The sequence below is a fragment of the Myodes glareolus genome, chromosome 13 (genome assembly GCF_982192425.1).
Source record: "Myodes glareolus chromosome 13, mMyoGla1.1, whole genome shotgun sequence".
In the NCBI taxonomy this organism is placed as follows: domain Eukaryota; kingdom Metazoa; phylum Chordata; class Mammalia; order Rodentia; family Cricetidae; genus Myodes; species Myodes glareolus.
The window spans coordinates 920,870-938,924 of NC_142038.1; the positions used below are offsets into that span (position 1 = coordinate 920,870).

An 18,055-nucleotide genomic window follows, 5' to 3' on the forward strand; every position below is an offset into this window, starting at 1 on the left:
ATCCCAAAGATATTAAAAATCACTCAAATGTGTGCTTTAATTTTTTACTATTGCATTGTGATTGTTGTGGTGAATATGTGGTGTGTTGTATGTGTATATATGTTTGCATGTACAGTGTTTTTGGGGTGTATATGCCCGCATGTGGAGGGACTGTTGTGTGTGAAGTGTATTTGGTATGTATTTGGAGTGGGAGTGTGGTATGATGTACTTGGGTACCAGCACATACGTACCACATTTGTTGGTCAGAGAATAACTTCAGTTGTCTCCTTGCACCATGGAAACCAGAGATCAAAGTCAGGTTGACAGGTTTAGATATCAATCACCTTTATCCTATAAGCCATCATAAAGACTCAAATATGTATTTAAGTGGCTAAATAGATTTTAACTTTTATCTTAATTTTCAATGTTTTTAAAATTCAAAGTTATAAATGTGTATTTCAAATCATCCATATAAAAATAATCATAGTCATAAAAATAAGTATAATTGCTCTGATAGGTATATAGAAACTTAAGAAAGACTAAGAAGTTTAAGTAAAAAACTACAATGGGTGTGTATACATGCCTTGGGATGTAGGATATATACATGCCTTGAAATGTAAGGAGCACACATAGTTTGAGATGTAGGGTGCACATGTGCCCTAAAAATGTAGGTGCACCCACGGCTCAGTCTGAAGTGTAGGATGGGCACACGGCTTGAGATGCAAGGTACACACATGGTTTGAAAGGAGTTTAGTTTTATTATTTTTCTTGTTGTTTTGTAGCTAAAATTTCTTGCTCATAATTCCCTCTGTGAGACAGTAAAAGAAACTAGTACGTCTCTTCTCCAAGGCAGTGACAGAAATGTTAATCTTCCCATTCTCTTTTGTCATGAAGACACATAGGAAGAAAAAAAAATTACTGCTGTTTGGTAAAATAAGAAAGAGGATTGCCTGAGCCCAGGGAGCTGCAGACCAGCTTAGACAACACAGTGAGGCCATGCATCAAAATCAATGAAGACATTTTCTGACCTATCCTTGTCTGATAGCAGATCACTAGAGTCCTCTTTCTAACATTTTCAGCCTCACACCATACAGGGAGGAAGACTTCACAGAAAGGATGAGAATATTACAACATATTTGCTGCGATGGGTTTCCTACCTAATCATTAACAGTCTTACATATCAAGTCTCCAGAAAAATCCAAAGGACTAGTTTTAGAGAGCTTGTGAATAGCTGAACATGGGATTGTTCCTGAAGGTTGAAGCACCCAAAGAAGACCTGTGAATTGTACACCGCACTCTTCCAGTACTCATTGTATATCCTTCCATCCATATGCTTTGTCATAAATCTTTTAATAAATCAGCAAATGTAGGTTAAGTATAACCACAAATTCTATGAGTCACTCATGTTAACTAAACAACCCTACAAGAGATCGACAATATTCTACATAGCAAATGGTCTCCCAGAATATAAGCATAACAACTTGGACCTGACAAAGAGTATCAGAAGGTGAGAGTGAAAAGGACATTCTTAAGACTAAGCCTTAAACCTATGAGACTGATGGAATTTCCAGGTAGACTGTGTCATATTAAACTGAATTAGACAAAATCAAGTGTTATTCACTGGCAAAGAACTATTTGTTTCCTGGTAAGTAGAAAAGCAACTTCTAAGACCCGAAAGTCCTCTATGTTGACCATGGTGTAAGAACACAGGAATATCATTATTTTTCCTCCAACACATATGCACACATGTCTAGTATATTAAAGAAGATCAAGAAATTACAACCAGGCTCTACCGGAAACACAAACAGATTAAGCCTATCTGATGAATAACTCTTAATTTAAAGAACACAGAGTCAAGAAAGAAAGAACTAAGAAGTCTTAGAAATAGAAGAAAAGTATGCTTTATATAAATGACACCAAATGGCAAACAACACAAATGGTACCTGTCCGTGACTGTCATGAAAACCAGCAACAAGGAATTGAGAAGAGCAATCAGTTCTTTCTGGAGTTGCTGTCTGACTGCAGTCCGGACATGATCTGCTTCTTCTCGTGCTTGTGACTCTGTCAGAACCAGCAGGTCTAATAGTGGGTTTGGATTCTAAAAACATAAACATTTTAAAATACGCTTATTCTCTGATTGTTAAGTGTTGCTTCCTATTAGTTTTTTGTTGGTGTGCTAATATCCAACTAGTAAACTGGCAGACCTAGGCTTTAACTGCATTCATAAAGACATTCTAAATTCAACATGGTCTTAATGCATTATATCAGCAAGAAGAAAGTGAATCCATTACAAAGAATTGAGGGGAACAAATGAGAATAAAATCAAACCAAATAAAATCTGGAGGGGAAGAGCACTTAGCTTCATACCATCCTCTTTATCTTTGTGACTAGAAATAAAAATCGAATTATAATTGTTTCACACAAAACTGATACTAAATGAAAAACCCACTATTCAAACATTGGCCTTACTTATTGATCACCATCTGTCTTTACAGCTTGTTTTGATGGCTGACTGTTCCTCAACCATGACTTACAACTCTGCGTACGGATACTCAATGATTTACAGCTTTCCTTAATGGCAAACGAAGTGTGCCCACCTCTGATTATGTCTCATATAAAAACTATAAAAAAAAAGAAACAAAACCAAAAGAAAAAAAAAAAAAAAACATGGCACACTGTGAGGGCTAACGTTAACCTGTAAGCCCCTCTTGACCAAGACAGATTACTTCCTGGCAAGCATGGGGTTGTGGTTTGTGTAAGATAACAAGCCACATGTTTTCATTTTGGTAAACAAGGTTTGTTGCCCCAACTGCACAGGATGTGCTTCATCACACATAGGTGGGAGATATATAGGCAGGAAGTTTATCCGGGTGTGTGCTTGTCCCTGATTGGACAAAAGCTGGAAGTATGTAGCCTTGTGGTTTTGAATTTTATGAGCAACTGACTAGTCTAATTCAGTGCCATTCTCGGGAAACCATGAGTATGTACCTAGCCCATGCCCATTGTCCTGACCAGTATTAATAGACCATGCTTTAATTAGACAAAATTTTAAAAATATAAAAACTGTAAGTCAAGAAATTACTAAGACAAATCATTGTAATAAGTTTAAATTTTCCATATTATCCAGGGGTGGAGTGTGTGTGTGTGTGGGTATGACTACATAAGACTATGTAGGACCTGAAAAGTCCCACAATATATGTCCCTGTTGAGATGTTGAGGATTATTAGTGCTATAGTATTTGGCAATAGGATAGGTTAAGAAGTGAATCAAATTTCCAAATTTGTAAAACTTATCCTGTTTAGCAATTGAAAACCTATAGTTGAAGATATTAAGAGGATAATTTCTAACAATACTGAGAGCAGAAAACATTATAAGATGCTAAACAGCAGCACAGCTGGACATACATTAACTATTTTGGTGTTACAAAGACTAAGTCAAAGAGGGAAAAGACAAGATTTCATTTAACTTTCTGAGAAACTGGAAGATTTATTTTCACATCTATCTTACAAATAGACAATAGAATACAATAGAAATAAATACAATAAATAAATAAATACAATAGAAAAAGAAGGTATATCCTTTGAATGCAGAGTAAGAGGCATCATACTCCAAATCTAGTTAATACTCCATTCTTGTTGTCATTTTCTGTCTTGCCTGGTTTCTGTCCTCCCAACAGGTCCCACAGCCGTTTATCCCCCAAAGAAATCACACAGAGGTCTATATTAATGATAAACTGATTGGTTCATTAGCTCAGGTTTCGTATTAACTCTTTAACTTATATTAGCCCATTATTCTAGTATGTTAGCCACATGGCTCAGTACCTTTTTAGCGGGGACGTCACATCTTCTTTCTTCGGTGTCTAGACAGGACTGGGGAGGAATGGGCTTGCTCCTTCCCAGAATTCTCCTGTTCTCATTGACCCAGCTCTACTTCCTGTCTAGTTGTCCTGTCTATACTTCCTGCCTGGCTACTGGCCAATTAACATTTATTTATACATTATATTTATAACATAATTGACAGAATATAAACAATTGTCCCATGCCACATTCTTAGCACTGTGCACATAATAACATAACATAGTGCATATAATAACATACAAATTGATCAAATCTAAATGTAGCTACTGCTCCTATTAAATTCATTAAAAGAGCTCAACTTAAAAATGTCTGCATTGCATCTAATAAAAAGAAATAAAGAGAAAAATCATTTATATTACAAAGTATGTTGACAATATGTCATTCTGATAGTTAGGTCTAAAAATAATATGAGGAGAAACTTTGGGAAAGACCTAGAGGGCAGCCTTCTTCTAACTTATATCACTATGCTTTATATGTAAGCAGTGCCTTTTTTTCAAGCTTTTTATTTTATATTAAACAAAAAAAAAATACCCATGAAACAATTAAAATTACCTAAAACAAAGCTGACAAATCAATTTTTCTCCCATGAATAAAATAATAAGGGCATACACTTAGGTTATGTTAATAAATCAATATATTTTCTATGTATCATAGCCCAAAGGGTGACTCACACTTAATATGTCAAGTGATGGCCATAAATACTGAGAAAGTGAAGAACCTATTTATAATAGGATTCTAAATTGTCTGTGCAACAAGAAATATTTATTCTAATGTATAAGTAAAAATTAAACAGAAATTACTGATTGCCATGCCGATATTAAGAATGCCCCCACAGATATATGTATTTGATAACTTAGTCATCAGGGAATGGAACTACCTGAGAAAAATTAGGAGGTGTGGCCTCATGGAGTATGTGTGACCTTCTCAGAGGAAGTGTGTCACTAGGAGTGGCCTTTGAGGTGTCAAAAGCTCAAGTCAGTCATCACTCTCTTGTACTACTCCTTGTGAATCTGGACGTAAAACTCTCAGCACCATGATGTCTGCCTGAATCCCACCATGATCCCTGCCATGCTGATAATGGCCAAAATCTCTGAAACTGTAAGCCAGCCCCAATTGAATGTTTTCTTTCATAAGAGTTGCCATGGTAATGATATCTCTTCACAGAAATAGAACACTGACTTTTGGCATTTTGATACTTCTCTTTACACTCCAAACTTAAAAGCAACACTTTGTTGCTGAAAACACCAAATGTTTATGCCATAGAACATAAAGAAACAGAGATAGTTCAACTAAAAGCATCATCCCTGCTGACACAGTTCTGGAAGGAGCTATTAGAAAAGTAATCATTTAAAAGTCTTGGAAAGAGAAGGGATACAAGGAACATACCTAAACATAATAAAGGCAATTAAGAGCAAGTCACCATCAAACTAAAAGGAGAGAAACTCAAAGCAATCCCACGGAAATTAGGAACAAGACAAGGTTGTCCACTCTCTCCATACCTATTTAATATAGTACTTGAGGTTCTCGCTAAAGCAGTAAGACAACAAAAGGAAATCAAGGGGATACAAATCAGAAAAGAAGAAGTCAAACTATCACTATTTTCTGATGATATAATAGTTTACATAAGCAAACCTAAAAAAATCTACCAAGGAACTTCTACAACTCATAAACACTTTCAGTAATGCAACATGATAAAACATCAATTCCAAAAATTTCAGTAGTCCTCCTTTACACATATGATAAATGAGCTGAGAAGTCAGAGAAATATCATGCTTCATAATACACAGATAGCATAAAAATATCTTGGAGTAACTCAAAGCAAACAAGTGGAAGACTTGTATGACAAGAACTTTAAATGTTTAAAGAAAGAAATTGAAGAAGATACCAGAAAATGGGAAGATCTTCCACGCTATTGGGTAGGTAGAATTAACAAAGTAAAAATGGCAATTTTACCAAAAGCAATCTACAGATTCAATGCAATGCCCATCAAAATTCCAGCAAAATTCTTCACAGACTTCAAAAGAAAAATACTCAACTACATATGGGAAAGTAAAACAACCAGGATAGCATAAACAAGACTGAACAATAAAGAAACTTCTAGAGGCCTCACAATCCCTGACTTCAAACTCTAAAACAGAGCTACAGTACTGAAAACACCCTGGTATTGGCATAAAAACAGACAGGAAGAATAATGGAAAAGAATCGAAGACCCTGACATCAATACATACACCTACGAACACCGGATTTTGACAAAGAAGCAAAAATTATGAAATGGAAAAAAGAAAGCATATTCAACAAATGGTGCTGGCATAACTGGATATAAACATTTAGAAGAATAAAAATAGATCCATATCTATCACCATGCACAAAACTCAAGTCCAAATGGATCAAAGATGTCAACATAAAACTAACCACACTGAACCTCATAGAAGAAAAATTGGGAAATATATTTGAATGCATTGGAACAGGAGACCACTTCCTAAATATAACACAAATAGCACAGTGATGTGGGATTCCCCTCTGTATGCTGTGATTACCATTAATGAATAAAGAAAAGTGGCTTGGGTAGAACAGAGCTAGGCAGGGAAAACTAAACTGAATGCTCAGAGGAAGAAGGCAGAGTCAAGACAGAAGGCATGCAGTCCTGTGAGAGATAGACACTGGGAACTTTACCTGGTAAACCACAGCCACATGGCAATACACAGATGACTAGAAATGGCTTAAATTAAGATATAAGTGTTAGCCAATAAGAAGCTAGAGCTAATGGGCCAAGCATTATTTTAAATAATATAGTTTCTTTGTGATTATTTCAGGTCTGAGCTGCTGAGTGGCCGGAAAAAAACAAGCAACTTCCTTACTACAGCATACACACTGAGAGAAACAATTAACAAATGGGACCTCCTGAAACTGAAAAGCTTCTGTAAAGCAAAGGACACAGTTGACAAGACAAAAAGGCAGCCTACACAATGAGAAAAGATCTTCACCAACCCTACATGGGACAGAAGACTTATCTCCAAAATACACAAAGAACTCAAGAAATTGGTCATCAAAAGAACAAATAATTCAATAAAGAAAATGGGGTACAGAACTAAACAGAGACCTTTTAACAGAGAAATCTAAAATGGCTGAAAGACATTTAAGGAAATGCTCAATATCCTTAGTCATCAGAAAAATGCAAATCAAAATAACTCTGAGATTCCATCTTACACCTGTAAGAATGACCAAGATCAAAAACACTGAAGACAACTTATGCTGGAGAGGTTATGCTGGAGTAAAGGGAACAATCCTGCATTGCTGGTGGGAGAGCAAACTGGTACAGCCTTTGGATATCAGTATGGGGATTTCTCAGAAAATTAGAAAACAACCTACCTCAAGACCCAGCAATACAACTTTTGGGTATATACCTAAAGGATGCTCAATTGTACCACAAGGACATGTGCTCAACTATGTTCATAGCAGCATTGTTTGTCATAGCCAGAACCTGGAAGAAACCTAAATGCCCCTCAACCAAAGAATAGATAAGGAAGATGTGGTACATTTCCACAATGGAGTACTACACAGCAGGAAAAAAAATGACATCTTGAAATTTGTGAGCAAATGGATAGATCTAGAAAACATCATACTGAGTGAAGTAACCCGGACCCAGAAAGATAAATATCTTTCCACTCATAAGTGGCTTTTAGATATAAAGCAAAGAAAATCCAGCCTACAATTCATAATCCCAGAGAACCTAGACAACAAAGAGGATTCTAAGAGAAACATACATGAATCTAATCTACATGGAAAGTAGAAAAACACAAGATCTCCTGAGTAAATTGGGAGCATGGGGACCATGGGAGAGGACAGAAGGGGAGGGGAGAGGAAGAGGGGGAGGAGCAGAGAAAAATATACAGCTTAATAAAAACAATTAAAAAATTTAAAAATGGAAGGACCTTTGTGTAACAAATGTTTCTATAAAACATTTATTATAGTCTGTTATGAAATACGATTAAAATAAAAAAAAACAAAGGAAAGTAGTCATCAATCTCAGTCAGCTCTGAACCCTCCAAGATACAATAGCCACCTGCCTATAAGATAGATCCACAGGTACAATAGTGGCACAAATGTTATAGGAGTATTAACCACTTTATTTTTTAACTGGATTAAAGGTCTGCTTTATGAAATGGAATCTATATATGACACCAGCTTGGTGATAGGCCCTATGGGAAAATCTGCTGCTATTATCTTGCTAAATGCACAAAATAATAAAATGACTCCTAATGACATACTGTTACACCCACAGATCAGTGCATCTCTCGGTCCTCCTCAGAGAAGCTTCTTCTTACAGTATATGACAATGGACATACAGATCCACAACTGGACAATGCACAAAACCTAAGAGACTTTGGAGCACGCACCCTAAGGCAATGCTGAATCAAGGCTTAGAAGTCTATGGAGAAAAGAATACAGAAAGTTGTAAAAGCCAGAAGTGGTGGAAGATTTCAAGGAAAGAGTGTTTTCTAGACAACAGGATTGGTGCATGTATGTTCCCCCAAAAGACTGTAACAGCATGCATAAGACCTGTACAAGTTTGAGACAGGCAAAAATCCCAGCATAAAGAAGTAGGCACAAAGTCCCACCCCTATCCAGAACCTATCTGTAATTGTTTGCTGCAGGGAAAGGGGAAATTGTTTTTTTTTTCCAAAGGAAAGACAATGGTTGTATCAGCCACACTCTAGGGTATTCCCCATGCTCAGGAATGGTGGTCAACATAAACAGGACTCCAAGTGATTTCTTTATTTGGTTTGGGGTGGCTGATTCACTCACATGCACGCTCACACACATGCTTTTTCTTTTCATTGTTTATTTTGGTTTTAGTATTTTTTAGAAAAAAGGATATGAAGTTGGGTGGATATGGAGATGAGGGACGATCTGGGAGTAGTTAAGAGACGGAGAAAACATAATAAAAATATAGTCTAAGATTCCCAAAATTATATAAAAAATTTTTTAAATATACTAACATTAAAAAATTAACATATTAAAATATAACCAAAAAAATCTCATAAACAGAACTGGATTTATTAAAAACTAAGATTCAAGTTGTTTCATCCTATGGAATGTCCATTAAAAAAAAAACAGAGTCAATGATATCTGTAAGGCCATATTCCATTAAGCATTCACAAGTTAAGAATTATTTTAATAAGCACATGTTATAAAAACACTATTCTTTTTAATATAAGTAGTTTCTCCAAGTAAGTTCCTTCCCAATCCAAAAATTTAAATTCTTTGACCATACTTACATGCCTAAGAAGTAACTCTAGAATCCAGTGTAAAAGTCCTATTGATGGATCTTTTCCTTGTTCCTTTATTAACTTATTCAAAAAATGTATGATATCTATCAGCAGTTTCTCATCTTCAGTGCAAGCAGGAGGTACTTGTAAAAACCTTTGTTTAAAAAAAGAGAATAATCATGATTTCTAGCTGTTCGAAATGTACAGGTAATCACTGTTTATTAAGTATGTAGAGTCAACACAAGCACATATTTTCTAAGATAAAACTCTAGATGCTTATCTAGGGTACTGGGAGATGCACCGATGAAGGAAAGTCATCAGCCTCCTGAAACTTCAGCCATGGTAGAGAAAATGTGATAAAGGTAGTGATTTAAGAAAATAAAAAGTAAGTCGTTAAGAAAAAAAATGTAATCTCAACTGGAGTTGAGGCTCAGTGGTAAAACACTTGCCTCCCATGTATGGAAGTCTAGGTTTACCCAGTCCTTACAAAATTAAAATAGAAACTTAAGAGAAAGCGCCAAGGGATATGCAGAGAGGAACACACTCCCTCCACTTTCATTTTCAAACTGGCAGTGTCAGGCTTCTCTAAGAACTAAGATTTCCCTGGGCAGTGGTGCAGGTCTTTAATTGCAGCACCTGGAAGCAGAGGCAGAGGAAGGTGGATCTCTGTGAGTTCAAGGACAGCCTGGCCTACGGGACCGAGTTCCAGAACAGCTAGACCCTGTAACACAGAGAAACCCTGTCTCGAATCCCACCCCCCCCCCCCGAAAAAAAAAGGAATTATGATTTCGAATCCACATTTGATTGATTAGCAAGATCAAGGTAGGGAAGGAAGGAAGGAAGGAAGGAAGGAGGGAGGGAGGGAGGGAGGGAGGGAGGGAGGGAGGGAGGGAGGGAGGGAGGGAGGGAAGGAAGGAAGGAAGGAAGGAAGGAAGGAAGGAAGGAAGGAAGGAAGGAAGGAAGATGGGAAACACACACACACCTTGCAAATAAGTTACTAGATTTTGCAACAGTAACAACTGTTACTGTTCAGTAACAGGCTGAGAGAATGCTTATAAGAATATCTAAATTCAGAATAACAGAAACCAAAGCAACATTCTGAGATTCTTAAACAAACACTGGTGAAAGATTATTAGAAGGTTGTTAGACAATAAAATTCTTCTGCAGGGGAGAAAAAAAGCTTGGAAAATCATTTTTTTAAAGGTGATTGGGAAGAGAAGTGAGATTCAGCAACACTGGTAATAGCTTATTTAAAAACACCCACAGGAGCTTTACCAATAGCATAACAATAAGAAGTATGTCACACACCATCCAATACTCACTGGCCTTTGGCCACAGTTTTAAAAACCTGTTTACAAAACCTCCAGAGCTCCATTTTTAAAATGAGAAAATTCAGGCAAAGATATGGTTAGGCAATTTTTCAGGGTCATGTGATTACTACGTTAGAACATAAATGCTAATGTAGGTAGTCCAACACCATGGCAAAGTTAGTTATGCATATTTGCTGTGATATGGTGATTGTAACACATCTCTTCATTTAAAATGTCTACTTTGAGAAGATGGCATTCAGTTGAGAAAAAAAAAAAAAAACAAAAACACCAAATCTTGGTTTAAAGAAATACAGATTAGAAAACTATTTTTTAAAAGACAGAATGAAGAAATGAATCTAATAAAATAAAATGTCAAAGTCATAAAAATTTCAAACATCATCCAAGATATCCAACAAAATCATAAAATACCATCCCTATAGCCTCATACTGCATCAGCTCCCATACCCCTCAAGGCCACATGAGATTTCTGTCTTTCTGCTGTTCAAAGGTACTCTTTTCTAATGGGAGGCCTTCACCCCTTTGCCTGGCATCTGTCCTATTTCTACCTGCTTAAAGCTATTATTTCTTGACTTAAACTTCTTCCCATTGAACATTAGTCCCCTACTGTTGAGATTTCATCTTGGGACCAGTCCTACCTTGGCAACACTATTTGCTGCCTTCTCCAAGAGTTCCATGACAGCAGGGGACATGTTTGTTTTGCTTACTATAAAATTTCCTAGAAAAGCTTAGCACCAAGTAGGTAAACAAAGGTTAGCTAAATACACCAGGAGAGAGAGAGAGAGAGAGAGAGAGAGAGAGAGAGAGAGAGAGAGAGAGAGAACATTCTTTCTACTTTGTCTACTCCTTTAAACATCTCTACTTTCCTTTTAAAAGTCATCACATCACGGAAGTATGAACAAACAAATGTAACACTGAGAGCAAATGAGGAGAAAAATTAGAGAAGAAATTGTATTTTAATAACTGGAGAGATGTCACATGCAAATATATTAGGAATTAATTCTGAGTAAGTTTAAAGGACATACTGGTAGGTATAATTACAAAGTAACAATTCAAAAGAAGAGCTTAAGGTCAAAGTCCAAAAATGGAACAGTCATTCTTTAAAAGGCTCACACTGGAGGCGCCCAACTACTAACAAAGAAGAGAAGGGAACTCATTGGGGACATGGCAAGACTCTGACACTCCCCAGTCTGCATTAATTAGGCTCCTAACACCAAAATCTGCAATTGTCCAAGTCCTTTCTGTAGCACTGCTTTGTACATAAAACCTGTGGATAGCCTCCCATGAGCACTAAATTACCTCCACATTATTTTGACTACCCAACACTATGTAATTTTTATGCAGATATGCAGTTGTTGCACTGTATTGTTTAGGAAACCGCAACATGGAAAAACATCTTTTCATCACAGTTGCTTCTTTTAGAGGAACTGTTTATTTACATGTTTGCATGTGCACAATGTGTGTACAGATGACCAGTAAGACTGATAAAGGAATGGTATCTCCATAAACTAAAATTATATGCAATTCTGAACCATCCAATGTGGGTGTTAGTCATGAGCTCAGGTCCCTTCCAAGAGCAGCACTTCCGCTCCTGCTCTTAAGCCATCTGACCAACCAATCTTTTCTTAGTATTTCATCCCACAGTTGGTTGAATGCACGGATGTAGCAGATTCAGAGTTATGGAACATACACACAATATACTGCCCACGTAGGGGAAAGTATCATCATAAAAATGTGACACTCACATATAGTTATTGTTACTGTACAATTTAACTACACAAGAGGCTTCCATTGCTACATTAGAGAATATACCAAATTTATTGAAACTGCAAAGTTTATAAATGCTTTAGTTGGTGTATGTAAAAGGAGTAGTCTGACAAAACAGAGTACTAATGTGCTGTGTTCATCAGTTTTCCTACTATAATATCCCCACTGTGGCCTATTTCAAGGAACAGTATACTAAGAGGCTGTGAAAAGTTGTACCGTGTAGTACACGATACAAAAATGCTTCCATAAAAGATCCATTATAAATAACCACAAGAGCAGAGACAACAGCAAAACATAAAGCAATTAAAAAGTGACATTTTTCACATTTGTTACCTTTACTTTCCATATAACTTAATTAATATATTAACAATATGAAATTATAGTTCATATAGTTATTTTTTCATATAACTAATTTGAAAATGCCATAAACCAAGCCATCAACTATTCAACAAAGCTATCTCACTAGCTGGTTTGGCTACTACTGGAGAGGCTTAGTTATTATTACAACCCTTAACAATGAACTAGAGAAGTTCAAATTTACAAAACCATATGACCTATTATTTTGAAAATGATACACTGTATCTATTCAGAAAATTACACATTTACACTACTCATGTGCACAATAAAATAAAAAACTGCTTGAAGGGAGGGCTTTCTCAGTCTTGTTTCAAATGTAGTCATGTGCTACCAGTTCAACATCTGAAATCTGTAAGCTAGACTATTTTTAGTAACTCTCAAAAGATAGTCACATGGCCATTAACTTTACAAAATTTGATCAAAAATAAAAATGAAATTATTTATTTGAGAAAAAAGTAGGCAAAACAAAACAACCAGTAGCAAGTGTAGCAAACATATTTGTCAATATACTATGTCAATTTACTTACAATATGGACAGGAATAAACATTCAGTATGGTTCATCCATGTGGTATCCTGATTATTTACATTTGAGAGATAAATTGTTCTAAGGTAGGTTAATAAATAATCCATGAATGTCAAGACTAGGGTCAAGTTTCTCTCTTCTGTTATTATTTATCACACATAAACTATCCTAGAGTTTTTCTTTCTATAAAAAGCATTTCCCTCATAGTAACAACTGTACAAATATACACTCTTCTCATCAAAGATTTGAAGATGATCCTAAACATAATTTAGATTAGTTTTAACTTTTAAACTGGTAACCTTAAACTTACACTAACCTGTTGAGCACAGTGTGCCAAGCCAAGGATTTTAACGTAACACCACATGGACCAATGTCACCCTTCAAAGACAGTTTGTCATTGAAAAGATAGAAACTCATCCTGGTGACAGCAGCCCTCACATCCCTGTGGCCTGCAGCCTGAACAATGGACTGAAGGCAGTCCTGCAGCCCACTAGCTGTGTATGTGATCTTCAGTGTAAGGATATCTTCCGTGGACAGCTGCAGTGCACCTAAAAATCTAGACAGAAAAGAGAAAAAAAAAACAAATTAAAAAAGAACAACATAAGCCCAGGTTTATTTCTATCATAAACCTCTCTCAAAAACTGTTTCTGCCTCCATCTGCTTTTCATTAAAGGTTAACTTATAGTTAAAAGAAAATTAACATATAAACCCATCAATGTCTTCTAACTGTGAATACTGACGTTCTCCTCTTTACCAACGACACGCTAACACAGCATACTCATGTGGGACGGTTACGACATCTAGAAGTAGGAACACTCTCACGTACACTTACTGAGGTTTACTCTAATGTCACAGCACTTTTAACTACAACTATTAACTGAATAAGCACTATATAGTTTCCAAGACAGCACAGAATAAAATCCTTTCTAGCTTACACGGTTTTATATAGTTTTTAATAGGCATAGATCTAAAACAAAGTGAAAATATAATCAAGTTAGAATCGGTTGATAATATCAAGTTAAAAGAAAAAAAAAGGAAAAGTGAAGTCTCATTAATTCCATGTAATTTATCTTAATATAACTACTTACTCTTGAATTTTAGCTTCAGAAGTCATGTGTTTCAACAGATTATCACTCCCATGATACCATGCCAGGTTCCAAGCTATTCTTAGCATGTCTGACACAGGCTTCAAGGCCAAATACTCAGCAGATAATGGCAAAACTATTGAGTAAGGACTCACAGCATGGTGGCCAATCACATGAACTGGCAAATGATACCTAGAAAAAAAAAATTTAAATGATTGCAAACTTTAATTTTTAAACAGGACTCAAATAATAAACCAGAAATAAGTCTAGTTTTATGACTCCCATACTTTTTAGCCATGTAAAATTTATCACATTTTACATAATGTTTTAATTATTCTTCCACTCTCCCCCATGTTCCAACACCCTTCATTACTCTTTCTTGATGACTAGCTACAATCTATATATTAGGATTATTGCAGAGATAACCAGTGCTCCTTAAAGTCAGGAACAATGACTACAGTAAATAAAGCATTAAAAGTGCTTAGCTAAAACGTGAATGCTGACTTCCTGAAACACGCTGTTTGAAACCACCATTTCCCCACTTACGTGGGTGTTGCCATGGCACCCATTACACAGATGGACAAAATGCACTCTCAAGGAAGCTACAGGATTGTACACGATCAAAGTCACCAAGTGACTGAGCTCCACTTGCTGTGACAACAACACAGTGATCAAAAAACTCAAGATTCCATAAATACGTCTAGATACATAAAGAAATTCAATACCAATGTCTCTTAAATGATCTCAAGCTGATTTAAGAGTGGCTAGCAGGATATTCAGAATAATTTTAATAATGCAACATATTCCAAGAGCCTGTGGCTATATATAGCTCAATGATCAAATTCTTGTCTAGGATTAAGTCCACTAGCAAAATTAAAATAAATTTTAAAAAATAATTGTAAAAAACTAAGCCCACAGAGCTCTAATTTACATATTAATGGCCAACGTTTTACAAAAAAATGCAGCATTTAATTTATAAGAGCCACTGGTACATGCTTTCATTTTCACTTTCAACATACCAATGAAAGAGGCAATACTGTACTTTCATATCCAAATCTAAACATTTTAATTTAGTAAGTAAAGCTACTTTTAATAGAGTCTAATATTTTAATAGCAGTTTAAACATTTTAATAGCAATTTTCCACTGAAAACTATCAAGGCAAAACTGAAGAGCTGACTCAGTGGTTAAGAGCACTGACTAATACAAAATGATAGTTAAAGCAGGGCAGTAGACTAGTGATGCCCCAAATGGTGAGATTATCAGATTTTAATGGAGAGATTAAAAGAACTTTAAAAGCAATAGTGTTTATCCAAGAAAATCAGTGCATGATGCAGAGCTGTATCTAAATCAGACTTCAATCATTAAACTGCCCAGACCTGGGACTAGGAAGCTCCTACCCTAAGCAGCAAACACCTATCCTTCCCTTTCAGTGCCCGCCTCTGCGAGCTTCTGTCTACACCACTGCTGAGAAAGACTCCCAACCACAGGTCTTCAGTGCTACCCACTCTGGAATCAAGTCTTTGCTAAAGTCTTTAAAACTTACATGAATTAAAAAGGTGCTACCCACTCTGGAATCAAATCTTTGCTAAAGTCTTTAAAACTTACACGAATTAAAAAGAAGTTTTAAATAAGTAGTAACAAAAAAAATCTTTCAAGCCCATGCAATATATATAAATGATTTCAAGCATCAAGCAGGAGAAATATGAAAAATATTAAAGTATGGTTAAATTAAGAAAACTTTAAAATATTACTTCATGAAATGAGATGGACTAATCCTTCCAAGTTGAATAAGATAAACCAAATGTAAGAATACATTATATTGATAATTTTCAAAAGCCAGCAAAAATAAGCTATAGTGATAGAAGTTAAAACAGTATTATATATTAGAGTAGTAAAAAAGTAACAAAGAAGAATGGAAGGGGTTTCTGATCTAGAAACAAGAGCTATAAATCCTTCTCTTCACAGTATATCCATGATGTTTACTAAGAAAAAAAATTCCAGGGTTGTACATAAGTTTCATATATATTATACAAAAAAGAAAAATTATATACATATTTTCAAGTTCTAAGTAAACATAAAATTCAGCACATGATCTTGATTATACCCTGCATTTTTAAAAAAATTGTAAAAAGATTTCTAAAGCTTATTTTCAAATGGTTGAAGACAGAGATTATATGTGGAGAACGAGAGAGAGCATGTAGCAATTGCTATCAATACTAGCAGTGATGAGCCACAGCTGAAGGGAATGCACTGTGGTTCTTTGGGCTTTCCTATAAATTTGCAGGAGACTGAAATAAAAAGCTGATGACCCTCCAAAGAACCACGATGAAGAAAGTATGAAAGTACTACAAATCAAGTGACTGAAATGCTAATGAAAAGTGTAAATAAAAAACGTACAGACAGCAATTTCCCCTTGTGTAACAATAGTTTACCATTCATGAAAATAAGACCAATCCCTTACCTTCTAAAGACTGAAACAGGCAAACTGAAGGCTGGTGGCAAAGAAGGTTTATTAGAAGGATCAAGAGACCTGTAAAAGGGGGAAAGGGCAAAAGGAAACCTGAGTCGGCCAAAGTCTATGCAGTACAACCCATCCATCCCTGGGCAGCGCGTCTGAGAGTCTAACTAACCTTCAGTGTAGCCAAGTGTTTGCCACCACCTGAACTGAGAGTGAATTTTTGGTTTTGCAGTTTCATATGATAAGGGCTCAAATAACAGAGTGGACATACTCGCAGATGAACTCTGTGGCCCTCCCACTGGTGCTTCCTCTACTATATTTTTTTAGTGGGGCACAGGGGAGGTGGGCGGGGAGGTTTGGTTTTTTGAGACAGCTTTTCTCTGTGTAACAGTCCTAGATGCCCTAGAACTTGCTTTGTAGATCAGGCTGGACTTGGACTCACAGATCTGCCTGCTTCTGCTTCCCAAGTGATGGGAATAAAGGCATGCACCACCATGCCCAGCTCCACCAATGCTTTTTAAAGTCATGTTAATCAAAAACTATCACTCCAAATATCTTTTTACTTTTTAAATAATATTTTTGAAAGTACACAGTTAAAAACATGTACTACAAATGCATCCAAGACAAAAATCCCTATAATAATGTTTTTAATGTTAGTTATGCTAAAAATATAATTCAGAGTGACTTTTTGAACCCATGGGTTTTTAAATACCTATTATTCAAACTAAAAGGCATAATACATGTGTACAGCATGGAAATCTTTTAACTCAAAAGAACTCAATAACTAAGGGTAAAAAGAAACAGAAATTCTTATATCTCACCATGTATCCATTCTTGATACTTCATCAAACAACAGAAGACAAAACAATGCCCCAACTTCAGTGACAACAGTACAATCTTCATGAAATATCAAAGAAACTGAGGGACAAATAGAAAAGCAACTTCATAAAATATTTTCACTTCTAGAAAGAATGAACTTCAGCTTTAAAATGCCTTAACTTGAAAGAATGAAAAATAGAGCATTAACCCAGAAAAACTACATTAATGAGAGTGTTTTAGTGTCTCTGTCATAAGTGTGAGAATTACTGGGGTGACATATAAAACGGCAGTTTCTCGGTCTATATATATATAGTGTGCGTTTCTATCAAGTTCCCAGAAAACGCTAACACTACTGGTCCAAGAGTCACACACACAGACTCGCTCACTCCAGATGCAGGAAATCTCAGCAAAGAGCCCAGCTTCAAGGGAAGCTTTGTCAACACACATATTTCTAGCTGAAGTTGTCTCACTAAAGATTCTTTATAATTTTGGATCTTAACAACATAGTCCTAGAACTAGACATAATGCTGAAACACTGTGTTTATGCTATGTTATTCTGCTTTTTATTTATCATGAGGAGACATGGGAAAAGGCATCCTCTGAGTTATCA

At 35.9% G+C, this 18,055-nt stretch overlaps 1 protein-coding gene across 2 annotated transcripts in view; it reads right to left on the reverse strand.

Annotated features, from left to right (window-relative positions):
- Positions 1 to 18,055, reverse strand: part of Rttn (rotatin) — a 158,416-nt gene that overhangs the window by 78,171 nt on the left and 62,190 nt on the right. For both annotated transcript variants that reach the window (XR_014996872.2, XM_048419139.3), the window contains exons 22-27: positions 17,448 to 17,544; positions 16,630 to 16,698; positions 14,171 to 14,359; positions 13,399 to 13,638; positions 9,116 to 9,260; positions 1,923 to 2,077 (exon numbers count right to left, since the gene is read on the reverse strand). Coding sequence is in view for 1 of the 2 variants with exons in the window: in XM_048419139.3 (XP_048275096.3) it covers positions 1,923 to 2,077; positions 9,116 to 9,260; positions 13,399 to 13,638; positions 14,171 to 14,359; positions 16,630 to 16,698; positions 17,448 to 17,544 (895 nt within the window). In the remaining variant the exon portion in view is untranslated. The remainder of the gene's footprint in view (positions 1 to 1,922; positions 2,078 to 9,115; positions 9,261 to 13,398; positions 13,639 to 14,170; positions 14,360 to 16,629; positions 16,699 to 17,447; positions 17,545 to 18,055) is intronic.